Genomic DNA, 27967 nt, shown 5'->3' on the forward strand with positions numbered 1-27967 from the left:
TTTTCAAGAAAAAAATAATTATACAACATTAGAAGTTCTATATAAGTCATTAAATCATAAATTCATAAGTCAAGTAGAAAATGATTGATCTTCCTTGTTGTAGATGTGTTAAGAGTAGTTGCAAGTGAAAATTCAACCAAAATACACAAAAAAATGTAAAAATTGAGAGTTCCAGCGAGATCCAGGGCGAGATATGGCGAGATATAGCGAGATATGGCGAGATATGGCGAGATCTCGAGCGAGATATCCCAACTCGCTGCTCTCGCTGTCCATCTCGTCTCGCCAAGCCAAAAAAACGAGATATCTTGCGAGATCTCGCCGAGATCTCGCGAGATCTCCCACCATGTTACCAAGAATCTGAACCTGAAAAAGTGTCTTATTTCTGAGACTGAGTCATCTTTGATATTTGTTGTCTGGATGACCTAGATTGCTTAAATTAGGATATTTATAATTTTCTTGGGATATGAGTGTCATTATTTGATGCAATGTGGGAAGTGAATAAGATAACTAAGCAGCAAAATGAAGACATATTTAGCTGCAAATTGAGTTAAGCAATACAGAAAATGGTACTCAACCCTAGATTGTTGTGGGTTCACCCTTAAATGAATATATAGTTCACCCTACTGATGTCTAACAACAAAGGGCATAACAAGTAATTTAGCAGAAATATAACCGTGGTTTAAATATCCCTTTCATCAAAGTGTTGCAAAGATCTTGGTTTTTGTGAAAACCGAGACGAAATGCATGGTGAGGGAAAAAAAACAGGTTTCATCTTGTTTTGGTCAAAATTTTGACTGAAATGGTCGAACCACATGCTTATTTCTACCATGTTTTGAGCATGATACCGTCAGCTAGGTGTTGGTCATCTCAACTTTCAAACTCAGTGTTTGGCTTGAAATCCCACTTTCTCCTTCAATTCTTCAAATCCCTCCACTTCTTTGTTGACAAACCTCTACTTTGGTGGATTGTTGGGATTATACATCATTTGAAGTTAGGCATATGTATTCTTCCTAAATTTTGATTTCTTGATAGCAGGGAATAAATTTCGCTCGAAATTCCTGCACTTTTTCAAATTGTAACAAAATTGAAAAAACATAGTTGAAATTTATCGTTTTGACCAAAATAGTACAAAATTTCCGTCGAAACGACTCAGAATTTCCGTACTGACCGAAACCATAGATCATATGTTATAAAAACTAGCTGCTTTGATCTTCGCAGGTTCTGACAGTTTTGAGCAGTAGTTCCACCATTCATGTTTCAACCCTAAATCAACATTTTTCTTATTTCTTTTGGATTCTACCCCCATTTCACCTCATTTAGCAACTCCTTTTCATTCCTTCTCCACTCTTGCACCTCCATTGTCGGGTTTTTGGGAATGAATCCAGGTGAGTTAACTAAGTTCTCCATTTTTTAATTTTGTTTTGTTTATGGCTCAAATCAACTTAGATTGCTTTCAAATTAAAGTATGTTTAGTCAAGAGTGTTGATCTATGATTATGTGAAGTTAAATTTAATTTTTGCATATTGCTACTTTTATTTTATTTTATTTTTGTGTATTAAAAATTATTTTTTAAAATATGCATATTCCTAGAATACACATATACACACTCATATATGAGCTTCAAATGGATGAATGTGAGACACCATTACTTCATTTATGTTGTGATGGTGTTGAATCAAATTTTTTGTTGCTAATAATTAATTTCAATTGTTTGGTAGACTTGTACTTGGTAATATTCTCGGTTCTTCTTATATATACTATGTACTCGAATCTTAAATTTTCAATGGTTTTTTTGGTAAACTAGTAGTTCCATTGTGTTTATTATGCTTGAAATAGGTAGGATGCAAGAATCCAAATCATTTTGAGTGCATATAAAGCTCGAAACTAAAGGTCGAAACTTTAGGAAAAAAATCACTGGTTTCAACCGAAAATTCTGTCGAAACTTGGAAATCTCTCACTTTTCCTGGGTCGAAATGCAGGTTTCGACAGAAATTTTTTCCTTGCTTGATAGTTGATGCGTCAAAGTGTGTTTATTTCTCTTCAAATCAATATATGTTTTGTTTAGGAGCATGGTCATGAATTTATGTTGTTAACTTTTTTTTTTGAGGAGTCCTAGTATTTTTTTTTCTTCTAATTTTGTTGGTTTAAAAATTAATTTTCATATAATGTATTTTGAAAAACAAGTGTTGATACCTGATAGATGACATTGAGTCTAACTTATGTGAGACACCATCAGTTGATCTACATTGTATGTAACATTTAAAGTAAGTTCCTTACAAGTTACAACTCTTTGTATTTGTCAGGATGGACACACATGTCTCTCAATTAGTAGGATATGAATAAGTACTTTGCTTTGATTCTTTATGCAAAATACCTCTTCCATTGGGTTAATTATGTTTTAAATAGTGTGTAAGCCAAAATCCACCTCAAAAAACCAAAATAGGGCCAAAACTGGGGACTGAAATTTCCAGGAAAAAGTTCCTGGTTTCAGCTGAGATGGCCGAAATTTTGGCCATATTTCGATTTCGAGTCTAGCTGAAACTGGCCTCGGAACTAAGATTTCAAATCTTCAATATTCTGGGCGTAATCAAAGAAAAGTTGAGCCTACAAATTGAAAACAATGTAACTCCATGCTTTCTATACTTGGAGTGGAACTCCACACGATCTCTCTCTCTCTCTCTTGCTTTACTTCTGTCCTGAATTATCGTGAAGATCTAAAACAAGACTGAGAAACAAGTGTCAATTTGGTCATTTGGACTTGCTGTTACCCTTGTTGTAGCTACTGTATTAATTTTCTGTAAGTAATCTTCAACCTGGTTCACTTAATTGTTAAAACCTATGTACGATAGGAAACATTGGTTCAATGGTAGTGGAAGGGCTGGTGCTACTGGAAGTCTGGAAGCTATAATCTGCCATCGTGAAAACTTCTGTATCACCCAGGTTTACTGCAAATGTAGGTTCAATCCCTTCCTGTGTCCATGTGACAAGTCTATGGCAAGACATGGCTTAAGTTTTGATGGCAGCTCAAAGGTGTAAAAGTGGTTGAAAGGCAAGGCCTTACAACAAGGAATCACTTGCTTATAAAGTAAACAAAATACAAATATGAAAGGATTTACTTAAATGATCTCAAACATAAATAAGTGCCCGTGGAATTAATGACACTTTCCAGCCATGAATTATGGGTTCAAAAGCATCGAATATAGTTGAAACTTGGGATATGGTCCAGATTATTTATAGAGTACTTGATTAACTTATCTCATTTCTAGGGAACCAAGCTGTATCTTGGTCAAAACCACTGGTTAGAATCAGATAACTTGCTTGAGATCAATGGTTGTGACCAAGATTGGCTTCCATGATATGAACCAGTTTCAACCCACCATGTTTTGGTAGTTTTGGATAATTCTGATTTGACCAGCCCATCAAATGTCCAGCTTTACCCTAGAACGTACCAGGTTTCTATATGTTTTCAAGTTTCAACCATTTTCAACCAAATTTGGGTTTTTTCCTGGAGGAAGCCTTGGCTGGCATTGGAATCTTTATTTGTGGTTTGTAAGCATCTAGGCATCTTGGTTGTGTTAGGGCACTTAGGCACATATCTTGGAACATCTTGTTGATTTCACCTTGGTTCCAAGTTCCTGCAGACACCTGGGTCTTCTAGATGTCATGACCCTAGTTTGAAATTTCGTCTTGTCCTAGGTCGAGACACCGAGATACCGAAATATTGACCGAAATTTCAGAGAAACATGGTTTGCCATTGTATCATACTTTTGGTGCATGTTTCGGTGAATTTTTGGGTCTGATTTTTGGTGTGCTACCTAATTTGAGGTCAATAAACACATTGGCAACATTATTTTTGTTAAAACCTAGCACAAATTGGTCTTCTTAATTTGCACTTGCTTAGCTATATGCGGACGAAACCAGATCATGTATTTTCACAAATATGAACATGGATATACAAGAAAAGATTGAAACTTTCATTTAAATGAAACAACAAGTATTAGAAATTAGTTAGGTCTCAAACTAGATCATGTCTTTTCACAAATCTAAACATGGATATACCATGGTTGTCAAAGCGTTCGCCTAGGCGACAAAGCGGTTTTTCAACCGCTTTGTTTTGAACTGCTTAATTGACGCCCAATCTGCAAAGGAACTCCTAGTCCCAAAGTGACATAGAGCAGGAACCTTGTGCCCATCGGCAACTGAATGTGAAGCACAAGCCATACTCAACATCAAGAATCAATGAATCGGTAAATGCCTAGGCAGACGCTTTGACAACCATGGTTTGATGAGATGAACTTAATGTTTATGTTCTTTTTTTGAATAATTTTTCATAATTATGATTTGTGAATGCTTGATTTTTTTTGGATGAATGTGATTATTGAATATTTGTTTAGCTTATTATAGAAAGTAGTTGTATTGAAAAGTAGTTTAGAAGTAGTTGTATTGAAAAATTTTGACCTAGCCGCTTTGGTCGCCTTATTGTCGCCTAGGTGCAGCTTTGTTGCCTAATCGTCTAGGCGGAGCCCCAATCGCTTTGGTCGCCTTGCTGCCTTGACAACCATGGGATATACAAGAAAATATTGAAACTTTCATTAAAATGCAATGATAAATATTTGGGAAGTAGTCAAGTCTCAATTGCTATTTACAATTACAACCCCTTGAAATTCTTGAAATTTCACGAAAATTATTAACTTTTTGACATTTCACTATAATACAGAAACTTTGTTGAAATTCAGTCAACTGACTCAATTTCGTTTGGACAATGTTTTGTCTCGGCAGGCTCAAGATGATGGAAATTTCGCAAAATTTAGCCCCATGGTCATGATTTTTGATGAAGTACTATGGAAAGCAAAAGTTTTACTACAAAGAACAAAATTAAACTAGCAATTTTGTAGAAAATTTTGTCCCCAAAGAGCATGGCAAAATTTTTCAAACAACACTTAATGTTCTGAAGTCCATGCCTGGACTGGACAAACTCATCAAAACAATTAAAACAAATTTAAATTGGAAACTAAGTAATAGAAGCCAACCAAATAAGCAATATCTAAAACCAAAAGGGATGGCTCAACCATCCAACACGTGATCCTTAACACTTGAAGATGGTTGTTCAACCTAATATAAATGTGGGTTCATTCAGTGGAAACTTTATAATTTCATGCTTCTTTTGACCTAGAGCAGAAGTTTCGGTGGTTCCATCACAGTGAGGGTGGTTTTAACCCAAAATTCCACATTTATTTGTGCCATGATGGGAGATCTCATGACTCGTTTTTTCAAATAGGCAAGATGAGATGGAAGTCGAGAGCAGAGAGTTGGGATATCTCGCTCTAGATCTTGTCATATCTTGCCCTGGATCTTGCTGGAACTCTCAATTTTTGCCTTTTTTTTTGTGGATTGAGTTTTTTACATGAGCCCCCTCCATTTTCATGGGAAACAAACCGCACCCCCTCTAAAATCAAAACCTTGCAAATACCCCCTCCACCATTAACCCCGTTACTTAGGACTATTAAATAATTTAAAAATGACCATATTACCCTCAAATATGATAATGTTTGAACTTCATTTTCAAGAGCTTTTAACATGAGCCCCCTCCATTTTCATACAAAACAATGCGCACCCCCTCTTAAATAAAAAAAACCTTGCAAATACCCCCTCCAAGCCTCCACTGTTAACCCTGTTACTTAGGACTGCTAAATAATTTTAATATGACCATATTACCCTCAAATATGGTAACATTTGAACTTCTTATTTTCAAAGCCATACGACCTCACTCTTAACAGTTATTCACGATGCCTCGTAATCTGTCATTACTACTGCCAATCAACGCCCACGATTACCACCGAAGGAACATTTGAGGAGAAGCAGTGTGTACCTCATCTTGAGGAGAAGAAACGTTGCAGGAGAAGAAGAAAATGCAAGTGAGGTACGCACTGCTTCTCCTCAAATGTTCCTCCGGTGGAGGGGGTATTTGCAAGGTTTTTTATTTTAGAGGGGGTGCGCCTTGTTTCCCATGAAAATGGAGTGGGCTCATGCAAAAAACTTTTGAAAATAAAAAGTTCAAACGTTACCATATTTGAGGGTAATATGGTCATATTAAAATTATTTAATAGTCCTAAGTAACGGAATTAATGGTGGAGGGGGTATTTGCAAGGTTTTGATTTTAGAGGGGGTGCGGTTTGTTTCCCATGAAAATGGAGGGGGCTCATGTAAAAAAAAACTCTTGTGGATTTTGGCTGGATTATCACTTGCAACTACTCTTAGCACATCTACAACTCGAAGGAAGATCAATCATTCTCTGTTTGTCTTATGAACTTATGATTTAATGACTTATATAGAACTTCTAATGGTTGTATAATTTTATTATTCTATTCTTAAAAATTGAGATTGTGATACTCATATGGATGGAATTTTGATAACATTTAGGTTACTTGATGCATTTGATATACTTACTTTTCATTTATATGCCTTAAAAGTTCCATATTGTATGTTGTATAACCTTGCATTCCCTAATCCTACAACATTTTGGTTTCACACTATGGGTAGACTTATAAATCATACTTAGGGTTGTTTGCTGACAAATCCAAGGCCACCAATGTGTTCAAAAGGCCTTAAATAGGCTAAATACAAAGTTTCAACCCAATTGGGACCCTAAAACCTACCGAGATGGGCCACCGAGTTGACCTCAAAAAATTGTATATCTCAACCGAGATCTTGCCGAGATGGTTGAGATCTTGATTTTTCAAGGTGGTGAGATCTCGCTTGATAGCGAGATCTTCTACCATGCTTTGTGCAACTTCAACATTTTGGGCATTGCAAGCTACATTTGGCTTCTTATTAGGAAAGTCTTTGAACCTTCAAACTCCACTTTGGAGTTGAGTGATGTTGTATAATTTATTTTTTATTTGGTTAAAAATGAAAATTTGGTTTTCTAGTATTTTAAGTGTTTGTGAGCATAGTAATTATAATCTGGAAAATGTACATTGTACATGATCATTCAACGTGTGAACTTCAGGGAATAACAACAGTTACAATTTCGTATCTTTTTTTCTTTTGTTTTCTAAATGTGCATATTTCATGTATTGTGTTTAGAATGTCAAAAAATAGGCTAAAACATTTCTATGCCTTGAAAACACCGACTCAAGTAGGCTGTTTTTGTTTTGTTTTGTGTATATTTAAAAAAAAAAGAGGGTTGGGCCGGGGGGGGGAGTGATAGTGATTTTGACCTGTTCCGTAACTTGGTTTTTGGCTGGTCAAAACTCAAAACCAAAATTTTGAACCTTGGCTAGATGTGTAGTTGCTTCATTTATAGTTGGATTAATGTAGTTTGCTTAATTTTGAATCGAACTGATGTGAACCAGGATTCTAGGTTTATTGATTGAAGAAAAGCCCTAGAAATAGGTTCACCCCCAAGATCTTCTTCAAGTGAATTAGCAGCCAATTAGGGGTTTGTAAAACCCTACAGTTGAAGAAAATGGGCTCATTAAGGGGTTCTAGGGTTGGGAAAGGGGTAAGGCTAGATTCAGCTCGGGTTTGGGAGCTAGGGTTTTGAATTCTAATGTTGTTCCTTTGCTGTATTTTTTTTTTCAGGCTGGAATTCAAACGCTAGGGTTTTGGAAATTTAGGTTATTTGATAATCTGGGGTTTCTAGGGTTTGGATTGAGGGGAGGGTTAGGGTTGAGTGTCTCTTAGTTTTGAGTGAAGTTAATTCTGGAAAGGCTTAGGGCTTGGGTGAATGGTTGAAGAGAATTAGGGAGTTGAAAGTTCTAGGGTTTAGGGTTTATAATGTAGAAGATAAGTTGCTGAAATTTGTAGGATTTGGAGAGGAAAGGGAGGCTGAAGCCTAGGGTTGAAGGTATGGGATGAGGAAGGGTGTCTATGTCCAAAAGGGGTTGGGTCTAGGTCAAGGGGTTTTGAAACTCTAAGGTTTGGAAGGGGGCTGCAACTCTGGTTTTGTGATTTCTGGAAAATCCAGAATTACCGCAAGCTTTAGAGGAAGAAGAAGGCAGAAAAGAATGGGGGAAGGGATGGGAATGTTCTTCTGGGCAGGGAGGAGATAGGTTAGGGATTTAGGTGTGGAGAGGGCTCTAGGGTGATGCCGCAGGGTTTGGGAAGGGGATTGGGAGCTTGCGATGGGGGCGGGGAGGGGCTGCAATGGTAGAATTAGGGTTAGGGGGATAGGGTAGGGCCTGTGGATTAGAGAGGAAGAGAGGGGAATGTTAAGCTGGGGGGGGGGGTCTTGTACTTCCTTGGAGAGCAAGAAGGAAGCTAGAATTGCCGAAGTTCTGCAAAATTTATCATTCAATGGCTGCCACAACTTTTCTCTATGGGAACCCATGACCTCTCACTCTTGCTTTTTCAATCTCAGCTTTATTTCACTAACCATAAACTGAATATTACATTATAGAGAGGCTTGTTTATGGCCTTTAGAAAGAATCACACTAGGACTCAAATTTAGAAAGCAAATCAAACTAAAACTCCTACGTGGACTTATGACTCATACTTACACAAGACTCTTTCATATCTCGTTCTGGAAGGATTCAAATTGAAAAATAAGAGTAGATATGGAATCCTTGTAAGCAGTAGAAAAAAACTAGGGGAGTTCCTTACAACTTAGGAACCCCTGACCTAACAAACACTCTTCAATAACTTAACAACTAATGACTCAAACTCAATAAAAGCAGATCTAGGGTCATACAAACATACTGGACCCAACTAAAACCTAAGTGGACTCAACTGAAATATAGCAAGATTACCAAAATACCCCTGCTGGTACTAGAGGGCCATAGGGTATGGGGATGCTAATCTAGGCCCTGATTCTGATTCATATCACAAATTCAAAGGAATTCTTCTCTGTCTGCTTGTTTTATTTGTTTGCAATGATGGTTGACCTTAGCATGTGCATATTGTTAAATAACTTTTTCTTTGTTTTTCAATTGTAATTTTCTTTTTGGGGGGTGGGGGTTATGGGCTTTTTAATTCTTTTGATGGGTGGAATTGTTATTTGTTCCATCTGGCTGTCTAATTTTCTAATGTTTTGAGCTATTCAGATTGGTGCACTGGAAGATAAGAGAAAACAATCACTGGATGCCGTTGTTGGTATTCAAAAACGTTTTCGCGGTCACTTGGTCCGCTGTTGTTTCCATGATATCAAGAGAGGAATAACCACACTGCAATCATGTAATGCACCTATGCCTTTCTGTTTCTGATGGTTCCTTCTGAAAACGTTCATTTGATGTTTATGATCACATTTTTTGCATGCCATTTTGACATTCTATAGTCTGGTATCTTTGGCAACAGACTCTGTACGTGCCATAACTGTAGAATTATGTATGATTTTCTCTTTACAAAGGAGCTGGGCTTTAGCTTTGTTCTTTCGACATCAATCTAGTGACTGTTTGTGCGATTTTGTTTAACGGATTCTTCAGTGTTTTTGGTCTAATTGAAACAACGATCCCATGCAGTTGTCAGGGGTGAAAATGCAAGAAGGCATTATCAGCTGTTAACAAAGAAGCATGCTCTCACACAGAAGCATGTGAAAGATCAAATTGCTCAGAGAACACTTAATGATCAGCAGAATGCAGTCATATGTTTGCAATCTGGTATTGTTATGTTGCTGGTTTATGTATATTAGTTTTTGGCTGGTCAATTTCATATTTTGTACTCTTTAATTTACTGTTCTTTCTATGGCTTGTTCTCTTCTCTTCTGTATAATTCTCATTCATGCTATTTTATTTTCCTGCAGTCATCCGTGGTTGGTTGGCTAGACGTCGTTTTAATGACATGCGGAATGCAGCAGGATTAAAACTGGATAGTTCAAGAGCTGACAGTAAGCCAGACATCAAGATTTTAGAAATGAAGGTGAAACATCACATTAATTTAGTTTGAAGTAAAGATATGTTTCTGTCGCTTTTTTGAATGAAAATGAATTAATTTGTCATATTATGAGTTCTCAACTTAAATCCACTAGGAGGATCTTTGGACGTTTCTTAACAAGATTGTTTTTAAATTGAATCATGACAAACCTAGTAGTAATGTTTAGCTTGTACTTGAATTGTGGAGAACTAAAATCTCATGAGATGGTTTTTGAATCATAAGGGAGAGGGGGGATTCTTTTTGGATGAAAAATATTAGTTTTTCATGCCAAGAAGGGAGTGAACCAAAAGTGAGGATTCATTGCTATGAATGTACTACTAGGGAAGTAAGCAAGTCGCTATTGCATCTAAAATGAGGGGCATGTTTAGAGATTTGGCATAATGAGGGAGAGCACAACAAAGATGTAGTCCGTTTTGTATGTATAAAAGGCGATGATGAAACCAAAGAAAAAAAGGTAGTAGTTGCATTTGGTAATTGATTAAAACAATGAAAGCCATTTAGGGAATGGCTATTTTGGAAGAATGAATATCGATGGAGGAACTACAGAAAATAGATAATTTCATAGAGTTAAGACTTTTTTTAATGCCATCATGGTTACATTTTTCTTGTTGAACATAGAGAAGTTAAGTAGTAATAGATTTGTATTTCTAGATGGAAAGGTAAGAGCACTTTATCTGAGGTAATCGCCTGAACTAGGGTAGGAGTCCAAGAGCTCTATACGTTGGCGGAACTAGCAAATGGAGGAACTCGCTTCAATTGGGGGGTGAGACAAGGTGTAGCGCAGTCTGGTCAGCGCATTTGTTTTGGGTACAGAGGGCCATAGGTTCAAATTCTGTCACCTTGATGTTATCAAGGGGTGAAAATGTGTCAGACTCAACGATTATCTTTGCTAACTAGATTATTCAGTTGAATGACTGAAAATGATGGATTATGGGGGAATTTATTAATATTGCAGTTTTTTACATGTCACCCACTATAATAGGGGTGAAACTCGGGGTTCCCCACTATAGTGGTTAAAATTACATGTCACCCACTTTTAATATTATGAGTTACCCACGGTTAGGTTTTTGACCTAGATTTTGTTAAGTGATAAGTAAAGTGATGCTAATGCCCTTTGGGCAGTAAAATGACCATATTATCCCCATTTAATACCCTCCCATACCCAACCCTTAGGTAGAATTAACCACACCTCTGCTGGAAATCTCTTTGCCCCCCGTCCCTTGCTGGAAATCTCTCTCTCTCTCTCTCTCTCTCTCTCTCTCTCTCTCTCTCTCTCTCTCTCTCTCTCTCTCTCTCTCTCTCTCTCTCTCAGAACTCTGGTCGAAGTCCTAGATCTTCAACCTAAAAAAGATTGTACTTACCTTAAAATGCCACTTGTATGACAACCTCAAAGCTTGACTCAAGTATCCTGACCGACCGGAGCGATATGCTGATTATGAAGGTGGAACTTCACGGAGAGATTGAAAAGCTCATGGTCCTTGCTTGTGGTCTTGAGCTTTACCCGGAGTTGGTGAGTTTCAACATAGTTCCATTGATTCTAGGGTTTGCTTAGTCATGATAACACTGACATTGCCATCGATGTGGTTAGATTTCTACAAGACCTCACCGATGAAGTTGTATTTGAAGACAATGATGAACCGGCTCGGATTTTAGTTGATTTCTTAATTGAAAATAATGCTCTTGAATTGCTAATTCAGAATCTTGGGAAGTTGAATGAGACTGACCCATATGAGATGACTGCGATTTATAACACTCTTTCTACTATGGAGAATATGATTGAAATGAAGCCAGCTGTGGCTAAGCTCGTCTGCAGAGGACCAAGTTGTTGTGGTGGCTATTGTGGAAAATTAAAGTTCAAGGGTTTGATGGCAACAAACGGTATGCTTTGGAGCTTCTTGCTATTTTGTTGTAGAATAATACTACAAACTAGAAGAGGTTAGGTTAGATGAATGGTGTTGATGTGGTATTACAGGCGGTTGCCCTTTACTAGCCTAGGGATCCAAGGACTTCGGACAAGGGGGAAATGTTGGAGAATTTTTCTGATTGTCTATGTTGTTTTCTTAATGCGGAGGGTGTTGATTGATGATTATTATTATGAAACAGAAGAAATCGATTTATGTATCAGGGCGCTTGATTATGTGATGACGAAGGGAGAGATTTCTGGCAAGGGACAATAAGTAGAGAGAGATTTCCGGTAGGGGTGTGGTGGTTTCCGGCGAAGGTGGGCAATTTCCTACGACATATAGGTAGAAGATGCGTGAAGGTAGTCCCTTCACCCACCTAAGTGTTGGGTATGGGAGGGTATTTAGTGGGGTAATTAGGTCATTTTACTATCCAAAGGGTATTAAGGTCATTTTACTTAACAAAATCTAGGTAAAAAAACCTGATTGTGGTAACTGGTAATATTGAAAGTGGGTGACATGTAATTTAACCACTATAGTGGGGAGCCCTGGGTTTCACCCCCATTATAGTGGGTCCCCACTATAGTGGATGACATGTAAAAAACTCTTAATATTGGTTTATTTGAAAGCAATATAAAATTTTCATACGGTTATCATGGAATTAATCTTACTCATGTTATGAAACTTGTGATAAGGTAATTGAGAATAGTAAGTTTGGCAACTAACATGCCATATCCATTTTTTTTTAAATTTTTTTATTTTAACATTATTAAAAAGGAAATAGTATAGGTTTATGCTATGAATGGTAACATTCAAGTGATTGATAGAGAAGTTATGTTAGGATTTCAGTACCTGTAATCAACCTAGGGTTTGAAAAGAAATTTAGAAAGAAGAAGAACAGAAGGAGAAGGTGGAAGGGGGAGAGAGAGAGAGCTTGCATACTTTAGATGCTCCCCTATTATGCTTTGTTTATAGGTTACAAACTACTCTTAATTTAGGAAAACTTTCCTAAACTAAATTACAGCAAAAAGAAAAAAAAAATGCTTAGAATACATAGAATCTCCCAAATCTACTAGAAAGGGAACTATCCTAGGGAGATACTTGTGAACCAAGCAACAAGGAAAATTGAAAGTAAACTATACCAGGCAACTTCTGAACTACAACACATGCCCAAGATTATCCACGATATCTTGGCCATGCTAAGATGTAATCATCAACACTCCCCCTCAAGTTGGAGCATACAAATCAAGGGCTCTAGCTTGGAATAACAAGAAGATATAAAAAGATTTCATCAATCTTAAGCATTAGTAGCAATAATAGATGCCGATAGACATTGAAAGAACTTCACCAAGAGATAATCAACAACAACTTAAGTAAACAATCTTTATGTCAAACGAACCATCAAACAATAAGAATAATATCCATAAGTATAGTAGCAGCAATAATATCAAGAGCACTATCCAAATAATGCTTGTAGTAGGGAGGAGTCTCCATCAAAGAAGGTAAAATGTGCAGTTCCAATATCCACACAAGTAGGTAAAATTGAAGCTCCAATGTTCGCATAAGTAGTTAGAAAACACAGCTCCAATGTTTGCACATGCGCTTTTTGCGAGAGGGCAAGTAGTAAGTAGTAATAGAGCCTTAACTAAAGGTCTGCCCAAGTTTATTGTGAACTAAGTAGGTAGGTAAAGGACAATATGGGTTAGTACGGATCAGATAGGTAGGTAAAAGACAATATGAGTTGTTGCGGACCAAGTTGGTAGATAAAGGACAACATGCTATTGTGGGCCAAGTAGGTAGGTAAAGACAATACGGGTTACTAACTTACAGCGGACCAAGTAGATAGGTAAAAGTGACCGAATAGGTAGGTAGAAGTGACCTAGTAGGTAGGTGTTGTTGTTGAATACCATCTTAGGATAAAAGTCTCCATAAGAAATACTCCGAAAAAAACTTGTGTAGATATAGACTAAGGCTTCAATCTCCCACTCAGGTGTACCACTATAGTGGACAAATAGTGGCATCTCAAAGTCTTACTGAGGAACTATTTGGGTACTTGAAGGAACCATGTTATAGAGTACAGTTCTGAACCACCAGCAACAACTCAAATAGGGCAATAGCGAAATTTGTACTCATAACATAACTGCGATAAACCATGTAGCAGCAATGAAAGTACCATACACATTCTAAAAAAGTAGAATTATGGTACCATTCAATTTATTTTCCTTCCAAATACTTGTAGTACTAGAAACCAGTAATAGAAGCAATAGGAAGGGAATATGGCATGAACATAACTTTTCAGAGCAGAAAAATTTAACAAACAGGGGCTGACGTAGTATAAGTTGAAGCAGAATCCAATACGGCATCAAAAGAGTCTTCTAGAGCAGAAAAGTTCAATAAAACAGGGGCAGCATCAGTATATCTTGCAGCATAACCCAATATGGCATCAAAATAAATTTTCGGGGCAAAGAAACCTCAATAAGCCATGGGGCTGCAGCAATACTAGCAGTGGTAATATGACAGTAGAATACCAGGGCAACAAAACGATGGCAGTATTAGTATCTTATCCTATCTACCAAAAGAATACCAGACTAAAGTCGATTCTGGTATATAGGTTTGTAGCAAACATAGGGCAGAAATAGCACCTTGTAGGAAACCATATAAAAGCAATCTGGTAGCAGCAATGAAACCAATCAGGGTATGGCATTGAGGTTACCAATTGAAGGTCAGTATCAGTTGAAGAAATCACATAAAATAATTTTGTCCATGCAGTCCAGATAACCAAAATAGAGTCAATTGAAAGTAGAATAGATGTTGTTCAGGCTGGTGCAGGGGTTTAATAGGTTCGACTGGTTTTCCTGTGTTAAAAAAAACTTCACCGGTCTCAAATTCTGCAGTACTGGTAATGGCAGGTACATGGATCACTTAAATTGTGAAGACGGATCTAATATATCATTAATGCAGCAAGGGGTGGTTTCCCACCAGGTAGAAAGGAAAAAGGAGAGAAAATTAATCAATGTTGAGAGAGAAGCACTCCCTAAGCTTATTATAGATGCTATAATACCATGTTAGGATTTCAGTACCTGTACTCAGCCTAGGTACTGAAAGGAAGTTCAGAAAGAAGAAGAAAGTATAAAAGAAGGAGAAGGTGAAATGGAGAAAGAGGAAGAGGGCTCACATACCTTAGACTTTTCCCTATTATGCTTTATTTATAGTTTGCAAGTTACTCTTAGTTTAGGAAAACTTCCCTAAACTAATTATAGCAAAAAGTAAAAGCAAATATGCATAGATTACATAGGATCTCCCAAATCTACTAAAAAGGAAATTATCCTACCAAAACAACCTGTCAAGCAAGCAACAAGGAAACAGAAAGTAAACTTTACTAGGCAAGTTTATTAAAGGTATATTAAAGGTTTTTTTTTTTTTTTTGGGGGGGGGGGGGGGGGGTGGTAGAGTTCAAAGAAGTAATTAAGGATAGGTATGGTGAAGTTTACAGAGTGTTCCCCACGAGGAACAATGGTTGAATAACTTACACTTGTCTTGGATGAGCTGAGAGACGGAGAAGATTGAACCTCATTGTATTTTTTGTTGATACTGTAATTTTATTGATGAGAGTAGAGAATTGGATGCTAAATTAGATCATAGAATGTTTTGGAATTCAAAGATTTTAAGATAATTAGATGCATGACAGAAAATATGGGAATGGGATGGAGTTGTCAACAATAATGATCAATAAATCCACAACGAGTGCTTATTCATATCATCTTGGCCCACTCATGATTAAATAAGATAAAATCATAGGTGTTTCCAAGGAATTAGAGCTTGAGGGTGGAAGTGGAAGGAATCTATGGAATCTTGTGTAATCAACGTTTTTTGTAGATCGAGAAACTTTGTAGGATGGCTATGAAACCTGCAGTGAATGCTGTAAGGTGCTTTATGTTTGTCCAATAAGACGATCTATAATTGGCATCTCTCTTTTTTCTTGGGGAGAGAGGGGGCGGAGGGCTGCAGAATCCACATTTCTCATTAGAGATTAAAATTTGTGGAATGGCTATTAGACCTGCTGCTGTGATGTAGGGTGCTTGATTTCAGTGAATAAAACTACAGAGGAGAAAATTGTACATGAAATGAATGTGTTGGAAATGTGAATATTGAGATTGATAAGTGGTGAGAGTAAAACGATGCTGTATAATAAAAATAACTTTTCTGACAACTAGGGAGCTATGCCAAAAAATACGAGGATCAGTTGAGATGGCTAGGTATTGAACAACAAAGACGAGAGAATGCACCAGTGAGGAGTGATATATGTACTTGAAGGTGGTTGGAGGATGGAAAAGCCAGATGCATACATTATCCCCCTTTTCTTAGGGAATTTTATTTTCATGTTCTGCATATGGATATCCTCTTGATTCTTGCAGTTAGGATTCTGAGGCACCTGTTTGTGTATTACTTTCGGTCTGTATAGAATGATTTCTTTTTTCTTTTGATATAATTTTGAGAAAATGAATAGTGAGTAAGGGATTCATTTTTTTTAGTATTGCTTCTTACACCTTGAAAACAAAATTCTGGTTGACAGGTTCAGGACCAAGAGCAAGTTCAGGTTCAGTCTTCAGTTTTGGCAGAACTCCAAAGGCGGCTTTTGGAGGCTGAAGCGATAATAGGACAAAAAGAAGAGGAAAATGCTGCATTGCGGCAAGAACTTAAGCAGTTTGAGGTGAGGTGGTCTAATAATGAGGCAAAGATGAAATCCCTGGAGGAGACATGGCAAAAACAAATGACATCTTTGCAGGTACCTACTGCACCCTTATATTTCAAATATTACTTTTAGAGAAAAAATTAGTTGCAAGATACCATGTAAGTGAGTGAAAAGAAGAGCCCAGAGGGGATTTATGGAGAATAGATTTGAGAGAACCATCGACCTCTTGCCAACTATTAGAGTTCAAAATGAAAATTTAATTATGGCTCTATACATATAAATGTTTTTCCATAAAATACATACTATTCCCATGATCCCCTTATTGCAAGTATTCTGGCACTTCACCTCAAACTTGGGAGTAAATCATATGCCAAGGCATCATTTGTTGGGGCCCTAGGAAACTATTGCCTTGTTACAAGGTGCCTTGCATTGGTTTTGGTGGTATTGAATGTAATATTAGCACTTATGTATTCCAAACACAATTAAAGTAACTGTTTTCATTCGTAGAAGATATTATTCTTATGTAAGCAAAAACCTGTCATTTGAATCCAAGAAAAAGCTAAAAAAATCATAAATCATAGCAAGGTAAAAAGTTGTTAACATCTGGAAGTGTGGTTAGATATTTAGGATATCTAAAAGTTATTTTCATTCAGAGTGATTTTGACAACATTTGTGTACATTTAAAAAAAGAAGAAGTGGCAACTAGCTCCTCCACAAATCAGATTTATGCCTCATATCATTTAAGTAATTCTTTTGTATTTAGTATTTCATTTGCCTAAGATACTATTCATATATGAGAAATTACCCCTATATTCTTTTGGTGAGTTATACCCCTTGTTATTTGAATCCGATAAAAAAGGATTACATGTCAAATTAAAAAAGTATCAAAATCCAGCCTCCCGACAGTTTACATACTGAAACTTTCAACTTTCTAGTGTTGGGATCTTTTTCGAGTCTAAAAATTCCTAAACCTGAATATGATAAACATTGCTAAAACTAGAAGTATGGTAAACTATTCATTTGTTTTGTAATCCTTTCCCTTTTTTTTTTTTTTTTATTATTTATTTATTCAAAGTGATTTCGATAGCATTCACGTGCACCAAATAAAGTTTGACTGTAATCGGATCTTTTGATCTTGGAATTGTTGGAAAGTTGGTTTTGTGCTCTACCTAATGCAGAAACTCTCATGGGTAATTAAAATCATTTGACCAGTCAAACTTCTTGGAGAATGAGAAGATTTTTCTAAATTGAGGGTGCTTTAGTTACTAACATATAACATTATATTTTCTAGGAATATTATAAATAAAATTTGAGACTAAAAATATCATGTTTATGACGAACTCCAAGAATAAGATGAACCCAATTGCCTGTTCTAATTGTTTCAAACTTCCAATAACTTAGTAACATGATGCTTCCATCATTTAGTTCTATGTCGATTTTTAATGGCTTGATGCAAGCAACATAATGCTTTTGTTAATGGCATGATGTGGCTTAATGTTGATTTTTTATTATAAATAGTAACATTACTAAATAATGTTAGAAACAAAGAGAAATGAAAATTTATTCTTAGTCGCCTCAGTTGCCTAAGCACTTAAGCACCCTTTCAACAGGTTGGATTGCCTTGGCCCTTGACAACTATGCTAAGAAAAACATATCCAATGTTTGCCTTGTTCATCTGGACAATGAGCGACTTTAACAACTATGTAAATCAAATAAATGTGTTGATTATTCATATTCCAACAGCTTGCTTCTTCTCCTGTCTTCTTCTTCTGTGTTGGTTTATGTTTTGATTGTATCAAATTCCCATATCTTGCTCTTCACTTTTGTTGTCTTCTACTTTGATGTTGATTTTCGATGACATGGTGTGACTTAATGTTGACTTTTTATGACCTTGTGCAACTTACTGTTGTTTTTGATGACTTGATGTGGCTTCATGTAAATTTTGATTATATATTCTAGTAATACTAAATAATGTTGGAAAACTGGCAAAATAAAAAGTAACACCTAGGCACCTTGTTGCCTAAGCACCTAGGCACCCTTCCACTGCCTTGTGTTGCCCTGGTTACTATGGTATAAGCATCATAACTGCAAAACTTGCTTTAAGAGAATTTGAAACAACAGAGAATTGATTTGCTTTTCAGAACATCAGCCATTGATCTCCCTATCTTCATTCTTCACTAAAGATGTGTAGACAGTCCTAGAGTTAATTTTCTCCTTTATGAAGTGACTGTCAAGCTCTATGTACTTTGTATAATCATGTTGTGTAAGAATAGCAGCTTTGCTAGAGCAATCAATCTCAATCTTAATTAATGAACCAATTTCTTCAAAATAGTCATTCATGAACTCTGTCTTTGCATTTGATCTAGCAACAAGGAATTGGTTCTTAGTTGAAACCTGATATAGATCTTCTATCTCTTAGCTTGCACATTATACTGTCTATCTTGGGAATTCAGAACCAGCGGGAAGTTGCAATACATTTAATGTTGTGGTCACCATAAAGGAAAACATTCTTCTCATGAAATTGGTAGAATGGCCAGTCATGCTTTGCCACCTAGGATGATAGAACTTTGATTGAGTTGATCTTAGCTGTTGTAACAAATTCTTCTAGATAGTATAGTCTATAAACCTGATGGTATCCTTTAGCCACCAGTCTAGAATTATGAATTCAGTGTTTAGTTGAGATGTCCACTTGCATCCCATAGGAACAGGTCGTAGATGATCAACCATTTCTTTTGGTACCCGTACCATTTTTTCTGATTTATATTAAATTCTCATACAATACCCCCCCCCTTTCAACTTTTAGGATCAGTTATTGGCTCAACTACATTCTTGGATTTAGAGGTAGAAGATTGTAGGTTATTAAGCAATTACAATAGCCGAGATATTCAAAATTGACCATAGCATTAGTTCATGTGCCTTTTTTTCCTTTCTGTCAACAGTTGTTGGATTTAACTCTTAAGTTTAGGATGGAATATTAACTTTGATCATCAGGGCAAGGATCATAGGAGGGTTATCATGTCTGGTGTTAATAGTCCTCCTTGTCACCAGATCCTGAAAAGCAATAAAGAAGGAAAGAATATGATCTATTCAATGATTTGATTGCGTTATTAATAGGGAAGAAGTTTGTTGTGAACTATAGAAGTGGTGAACAGCATCAAGAGGTGTAGATGATATAACACACTACTAACATTTTTAGAAATAGGTGACAGATAACTGCTAACAATCCTTGGTTTGTCTTTATTTGAACACACAAAATAGGAATCTAAAAAATTTGCCATATCAGTCTTGTGGTTCGTAGCCTTGCAAGTAGATGAATGGAGGACGAAAACTAAGTACCTAATTGAGAAGATGAAGTAGAGGATGAAAAGCTTGAGAAGCTGTCTAACTGCTCCATGATACCATGAATTGTTGTGATCAATCCTAGTGAGAATGATGTAACCCCAGATCTAGGGGCTAGTCTTCAAGATCTTCTGAATAAGCTTTAGCAGTAAGTTAGGGTTCATAAGGACATAGTTGTCACGGCGACGAGGCGATGCGAGGTGGTTTTAGCTAGTTGGGGCGATGAGTCGACGAGGCGCTTTTGAGGCGGTCAAGGCATTTTAAGTGAAATTTTTACTTTTTAGTGTACATCTCATACACTAATTCATTATAAACCTATCTTATATATAATAAAAAAATTAATATTAGCCATTTAGCCTACCTTAAGTCATCCAACATACTACAAACCACACATAGTAGGTCCTAAATAAATTCCAAGTATCATACTACTTGGAGTAGGAATAGGATGCAGTAACTAGATAGCAGGTTCAGAGTATGAAAGATGTTGAATGACCTTTAAACAACAGTAATCAAATACTACTTGGAGTAGGATAGGATGCAGTAATCAGATAGCAGGTTCAGAGTATGACATCAGAACATTACATGAATAACAACCACGTGAAAGTCACAGAGAAGTAGCTATGTCACAAGAACCACAATAGAAACTTTAATTGCAGTTTGCAAGTCACAAAGAAGTAAATAATCAGTTAATAATCTCCAAACAGAAATTAAACAATGAGTAGCAACTTATAACATTGTTAAAACACAAAAGAAGAAAAAAAAAAAGCATGTTGGCGACATACCGTGGCCTAAGATGGTGAACAAAATCACCGGAGGCCGTTGCAAAACGTTAATGAATTAATGTTACAAATGATCCCATGTATTCCATGTAACATTCGTATAAGCATTCAACCATTAGATTATTCCCAATTGGAATCTAATTTCCAATTTATTTTTGGCCTTTGATTTGGAATAAAAAATGGTGGTTTTTTAAAATCCCATAAGGCGGTTGCCTTAGGGTCTGAGGCGTCTGAGGCTAGCCTGAGGCGACGCCTCAAGAGTCGAGGCGACCGCCTTATGGGCTCCAACTGAGGCGAGTATCGCCTCAGGCCCTCTAAGGCCGCTAGGACGCCTTGACAACTATGCATAAGGATGAGGGTTTTAGGGTGCACTGTAGCAAGGCTAGGGGAAAAACCCTTCTAAACCCTGTGGTTGGGTTGTTTGGGCTTAGGGTCTGATCTAGGGTTGTTGGGAGAGTCTACTAGGTTCAGTTAAGGCTGTTGTTGATGAAATTTTACTTCTATATTTACTGTTTCAAGTTCCAGATCTAAATTCTAGGCTTCAGGGTTTGTGGAAACGAGAGAAGAAAAACTTGGGTCTCAGTCTTAGGCTTAGGTATCCAATTAAGGTCGAAGGTCAAGGGGACAGGGGTGATGATACTCCTAGAACTCAGAAGGGAATGTGATTTTGATGAGGGATGATGAACTATGGGTTGTAGGGTCTTACAAAAAAACTCCAGGTGTCACAGGCTTAATGAGAGAGAATGGGAGAGAGAGAGAAAAAGGGGATAGGAGTTGGGAGGGGTAGTGGTAATGCTTACTTGCTGATTTGTTGCTGGAGATTGAAAGTAGTTGAATAAAATCACCCACTAAAGGTGCTGCAGGGTTTCCTCAAGCTCGGAAACCCTGAAACACATCATCACACTTCTCTGGCTGCAAACTCTCTCTTCTGAATTTTTATTAATCATCAGTATTGCATATTTACAAGCGCCTGGACTCTGAATTTATAGACTGAAACTAAGAAACTCTACTAGGACTCAACAAACTTGAGTCATAATTAAACCAAGCGTACAACTGAAAATAATTCTACCTAGACTGGAAGTCTATCATTAACTCTACAAATAGGACTCCAACTAACAAAACAAAAATAGATATGGACTCTTAAAAACATTCTAGACTCGGCTGAATTTACTAGGACTCAAAAGTAGGGGGTAAAATGACAAAATTGCCCTTGATAGGGTTTGGGCCCCCTAGGAGATGCTGCCCTAGGCTCTTTTGTGATTCTTCTTGAAGTGATCCTGGCTGGTTACATCAGAGGAACTATTATCTGAAGGATCAACTTTGATAAAGATAGTTGCGAATTGATTAAGACAATGAAGAGGTAGAGGTTGGAGGGCTGTCTAATAACACTATGAAAGGCTGTGATATCATCCCAAGTGAAGAATCATTTTCTGAAGGGTTAACATTTCCATAGCCATTTATTGCGTTTCTTTGATTTGAAGGTGCTCATATTTTATCCAAGGAAAAGTGGGACTTCACCCAAAATTTTAGTCTAATGAATTCAACCTGCCAAGGATATTAGGATGTATTCTTTTCTGAAGATTCTATAAACCTTGGTTTCCTCTTCATTCTTCAGGGTTAGACAACTGAAGATCTCTACATTCCTCTCCAACACCAATCATTTTGTTGTATGTTTTGAGTTCATGGAGTAAGGGTATTATGGGTGATTTGTTAAATGAGCTTTTATTTTTTCCTCCCAAGGTTCTCTTACATTATCATGGACTCTGCTTGTGCACCTTTGGCACTGGGTTTTGGAGGGTTTTTTTTTTTTGTGGTGGGGGGGGGGGGAGGGGAAGGCAGGGGCAGGGAGTGAGGGTATTACTATGATCTTACATGGTATTCACATGTTATTAGGTACAGGGATTAGGGGAAAGAAATTAATTCTCTGCCAAGCATTTTTATGTATTGTCTTTTTTTAAACCTTTTTTTCCTCTTCTGTTCTGACATCTTTTGTCCTTGTGTCCTGTTGAGCTTGGTTTCGGGGCTGGGTTGCAAATAGACCAGCAACTCGTCTCTCCATTTTGCCACTGGTTTTTGGAACTCTGGAAGGGTAGAGGGCTCCAATATAGGTTGTGCCATGTAGGGAGCATTATTCAAGCTGTTCACCCATCAACCAGAACACATAGTGATGAAATTTTGAAGCCGTAAAGACAGATTTATGATTGAGGGTTAATATGTGTACTGCCCACCCAGTAATTCCTGTCTGTCCTTTCAGGATCAGTTGGAGTTGGGATCAGGCTCATAGGATTTTTGCTGAGGCCCTCCTTACCTCTGTTGCAAAGGAATTGAGTTGTTGGTTTGCAACTTGATTCTCTAATATCCTCTAGTACTGTTAGATTCTAGTTCGCTTGCTGTTCTTTCACCTTGATTGCTAAGCTTGAGGCAATCTAGTGCTATTGTTGGTAAGTTAATACAATTTGGAGGTTGTAAGTTGTAAGAGATGAAGCCACAACTTGACATGAAATAATTGAAGTTTCTAATTTTGTTTGCTGGCTGGAATTGTTGTGTGAGCATTGGGAAGGAGTGTTTTGGGTATACCATGCTGCTCATTTGGTTTGATATCCTACCAGCTTTCTGAGTATACTCTCGCATAACATTGGAGGTCAGTAGACCAATGGAGGCCTTGGCTGGTGGTTCAAGAAATCGACTAGTGTTAAACCCAATTTTGATTGCCTTTGACAACCCAAACATTCAGCCATCCATTGTTAAGTTGTATAAAATACCAATTATCTGAATTGGGCTCACTTCGTGAAACTACCCCCCTTGCAAGGTAATGGGAGTATGTTACAAAATATTGCAATTAAATGTGTGACATAATTAAAGTATGATGGTTTAGTGGCAAGTGTAGGAACGGTGGGGGGACAAGGTGGTGAGTTCTCGATTGCAGTTGGCCTACATCAAGGATCAATTTAGTTATAACGGATGAACCTTAAGATTGGTTCCTTGGTGTATGTCTTTTGCTGATATTGTTTTGGTAGATGAGATATGAGTTTTGAACCCCCCCCCCTCACAAAAGGAAAAAAAATAAATATATATATATATATATATATATATATATATATATATATATATATATATATATATATATATATATATATATATATATATATATATTGGAATTAAATGGTTTAAACTAAGTAGAACGAAGAGAGAATATCTAGAGTGTAACTTTGGTTTTGAATGTACAGATGATGAGGTGGTGAAATTTGATGAGAAAGAGACTTGATGATTGTTTTAGGTACCTTGGCTTAATCATGAAGGGTGATATAGAGGATGATGTTTTCCAAAGAATTAAAATAGGGTGGATGAAGTGGAGAGGTGCATTGAGGGCCTTGTGTGATCGACATATTCCTTTAAAAGACCGTTGTACTACTAGTTATGATGTATGGTGCAAAATGTTGGGTTGTTAAGAAATATCATTTAGATATACTCAATGTAGCATAAATGAGGATGCTATGATGGATGAGTGGCAAAGCTAAGAATGATAAGGAATGATCATATTAGAGTTGGTCTACGAGAACGCCGATTGAGGTGGTATGGCCACATTCAACGGAGGGCCATAAAGCCCCTGCATGGAGAAATGACTTAATTTGGATTGAAGGAATTAGAAGAACTAGGGGCTGACGTAAGAGAACCTTAAGAGAAGTGGTGAGAAAGGATATGCATGATTTGGCCTTGTATCTTGTATGGCTTCTAATAGAGCTGATCCGAAGGCAAGGATCCATGTAGCCGACTCCATTTAGTTGGGACAAGGCTTGTTATTATTGTTGTTGTATAATGCTCTGCCATCAAGTCAAAATATGGGTGTCAATTGGGTATGAAACTGGTATTTGTTACAGTATCAAATAAATTTACCTCATAGGCTCATACCACTATCGTACTGAATACCAAAACATACAAGTATGCATACCATTACTGTACCAAAACGGTTCTGATATTTAGTACGGTGTCAGTGCAGTATGACTTGACATTGTTAAACACATAGGACATCCCTCTTCTATTGTTTTGAAATGAAATCTGCCCTAGTTGTTTTGTTCTATTTCTATTTCCCATGTCTTTCAATGTGAACCATGTTTGTTTGCCTAGCATTGTCATTCTCATTGTCTTTACTTTTGTGACCCGTCTACTATCCTTTTTCACATATGATTTCTGATTTTGGGAAAAATACTCTCACCTCTTCATTATTCGGTTATCCCTATATTTTGTTTTATTGTTTATGACTACTCCCACACTGAGTGAGTCTTGTCAAAACACAACAATAGTGTTTACTTTGGTTTTAAAATTTCTACAGAATGACATTTGTACTCAATTTGATAGTAGACTGTGAATTGATCACTTTGATGGAGACGAGAAGAGTTTGTATATTGAGAGCTCCAATTTCTTTTAACCAGTAATCTATTGGCCGTTAGCTTGCTTGTGTCAAGCACATTGCTTCGTAGAATTGATCACATTGTTTCTAGTTTGATGCTCTTGTTATTGCTATTTTTTTGATGAATCACAAGCCTTAGTAGCATCCTTGGTTTTGAATATATCTCCTTATGAAATTCTACTTCCCCGTGTTCTTGCCTTTCATCCTCCCAAAGTATGTTATATTATGTGTATTTTAATAAGTTCGCTGTTTTAAACTTCATCCTAAAGCCCTTTTATATATTCTATGTAAGTGGCTTCTCTTCTGAGATACTGCTTTTGAATTTTTGCCCTTTCACTCTCCATAGGCCCTCTCTTTAGGGGAACAGGCTCCTGTTGTTTTCCACTCTTTTCAAGCTATTCCTATTCCTTCCTTTCCAGCACACGACTAAATTTCAGTTATGGGGGGTTGATGCAGGTTAGTCTAGCTGCAGCCAAGAAGAGCCTTGCAGCTGATGAAATTGAGGGCCAACCTGGAAGGGCTGACTTACGTCACTATTTTGGTACTGAGGATACCACATCTTTGGGGGCGTTGACTCCTGGTGGCAGCACCCTTTTGCCTAATCACAAATCTGACTTTGTACCTGGACAAGGGTCGAATGGTTTGCTCAGTGCAGTCAGCCACCTGGTAAAGGAGTTTGAACAAAGGAAGCAAGTATTTGAGGAAGAGACAGGGTATCTTGTAAAGTCAGGGCAGCCTGATTCCAGTCTGAACACTGATGATGAGCTTCGGAAGCTCAAGCTCAGGTTTCAGACATGGAAGAAAGAGTTTAAAATTAGGTTACGGGAGACAAAGGTTACACTTCATAAGCATGGGAACTCAGAAATGGAGAAAAGCCGTAAGAAATGGTGGGGGAAGGGGATGAAGTTATTGTAAATATTGTACTTGGACAAATTCTATTTGTCACCTTTACTGCTTCAGCTGTAGACTGCAATCTGCACTGGCTAATGTATGAAGTGTGCGGAGCCAGGTTTGAACAGAAACGGGGACCCTTGAGCATCGTTGAACAGTGATCCATTTAAATGATGCACCAATGTGCTGGTGGCCATTTTCTGGTGCAGCTGTCATCTTCCTGCAAGCATTTTTTTATGTGAAAACAGCCGGGGTTGAGAGAAAGGAGGTGGGCGCTGGACATTCGGTTGTATACTACCATTTCCATGGTTGAGGAGGGTTCGAAAGTTTTTGTTTATAGTCAAGAGGTTTATAGGCTTTCTTTTTGTATATTCTGCTTTAGTCTGCAATCCATCCCCCTATATATGCTTGTAACCTGATAATATCTGAGGGATTTGTCCTGTTTTGTAAGCAGCAGTAACTATATAAGTTATGAGTCACAGAGATTGACTCTCTGGTTGTAACTGTAACATGTGGGTGATGATGTGGCAATCAAAGCGTTTTTGAATTTCAATAGTTATGCATTCTCCTGGGGTATTCTGGAATTTGAAAGTTTAGTTTGCCACTTGGCTAATTCAAAATGGCTAGAACTTAATATTTAAGTGACGAACCGTGCCTACCTCCAAGAAATTTTAGCCCTCCCATCAGCCTCTAGTGGAACGCTTTGGTTTTAGTCAAACCAAAACTGTCAACGTTTTGAATGGATAATCCGCAAGTCCCAAGTGGTCAAAAGTTTGTTCTGCCAGGGTAGAGATTAAAGATTGTTCCCTCACGCACGAGTCTCATGAGCAAAACTTGGATCTGCAAGACTGCCAAGATACTCATGCCCAAATAGGCAAGCCCCTCTCTCTGACTCTGAGTAGATCTGGCCTCCAGCTTTGGACTGTATATGTAACTTGAAGTCCACTCTCGCCCATTTCTCACGCACTTCTGTAGAGTATTGCACTCCCAAGTGCTCCCAGCATAGCTCATCCCCCATGATTCACCTTTTTCTATTTTTTTCGAAAATGCATCTAAAAGCAAACAAATCTTTATTACAACGGTTGATGTTAGGGTTTAACCACAAAGTTGCTTTAAGGTTGCATTTGTTTGATGGAATAAAGGTGGGGGTGGGAAAAAATGGGTGGGAAAATTCTTGAATAAAACAAAATTTTCCTTTCAATCTTAAAATTGTAAATTTTTTAGTTGCTTGGGGTGGGAAAATTAGAAATAATTTTCTTTAAATTAAGAAAACTTGTCTATTGATGTTTCAACTTTCCTACCCCAAACCTTTTCAAAACTTCACAAAATGTGTGGAAAAGTAAACTGTAGGATCCACAATCAACACGTTTCACAAAATCCCTTCATTTCATTTCCTTCTCCTTCACCCCACTACATATGGGATCCAGATGTTTTTTTTTTCCACCCATTTTTTCTCACCCCACCTTTGCAAACAAATGCAGCCTAAAGCATTACACTCTGAGTATCTAGTTTGGCATACTCAAATTGATGCTTCCAACGAAAATTAATAGAGTTACACTAGGTTCTACGGCTAATTGGACTCTCTTATATGGCTCATTACATCGTTGGATCATAACTAATCCGATGATCTATATTAGAACATTAGTTGGGTTAAGTCAAATACCTTAACCATAAGTTGTATATGACTCAAATACCTCAACAATCTCTTCCTATGTTCTACATATGGCTCAAGCAATAGTCCAAAAATGTAATGTTCAAACTCATGAATATTAGAATCATTTATAATTTTTCAAATAAAACAATATCCAATTAAATCCAAATAAGCACTTTGAATCAAAACATGAGTTTTAGAACAAATCTAAACCAATCTAATTAGAAGTTCTTCTTAAAAGTGAATTACCTATTCTCACAAAGAACAATACAACTGCTCCTTGTATCGTTGAACGACTTACTCATAAAGTGAATCATTCTTGTCGATATCCATCCTGACAACTTCAATTGATTTTACTTGTTAAGTAAATATTTCCATCAATCCCTAGGATTGGATTTGCTCATCTATTGCAAATTACAAATTTATCAAATATGA

At 37.2% G+C, this 27967-nt stretch overlaps 1 protein-coding gene and 1 pseudogene across 1 annotated transcript in view; both read left to right on the forward strand.

Annotated features, from left to right (window-relative positions):
* The window catches only part of LOC149028979 (myosin-2-like), a 50840-nt gene extending 23958 nt beyond the window's left edge, over nucleotides 1-26882 (forward strand). The window contains exons 20-24 of the mRNA XM_089139875.1: nucleotides 9045-9174; nucleotides 9459-9596; nucleotides 9740-9855; nucleotides 16345-16557; nucleotides 25447-26882. Coding sequence (XP_088996001.1) covers nucleotides 9045-9174; nucleotides 9459-9596; nucleotides 9740-9855; nucleotides 16345-16557; nucleotides 25447-25905 — 1056 coding nt within the window. The 3' untranslated portion in view covers nucleotides 25906-26882. The remainder of the gene's footprint in view (nucleotides 1-9044; nucleotides 9175-9458; nucleotides 9597-9739; nucleotides 9856-16344; nucleotides 16558-25446) is intronic.
* On the forward strand, nucleotides 10461-12274 carry LOC149028980 (uncharacterized; annotated as a pseudogene).
* Nucleotides 26883-27967: the final 1085 nt, after the last annotated feature.

Source organism: Hakea prostrata, chromosome 1 (genome assembly GCF_041222555.1).
Source record: "Hakea prostrata isolate BN-2017 chromosome 1, UWA_Hpros_2, whole genome shotgun sequence".
Classification (NCBI taxonomy): Eukaryota; Viridiplantae; Streptophyta; class Magnoliopsida; order Proteales; family Proteaceae; genus Hakea; species Hakea prostrata.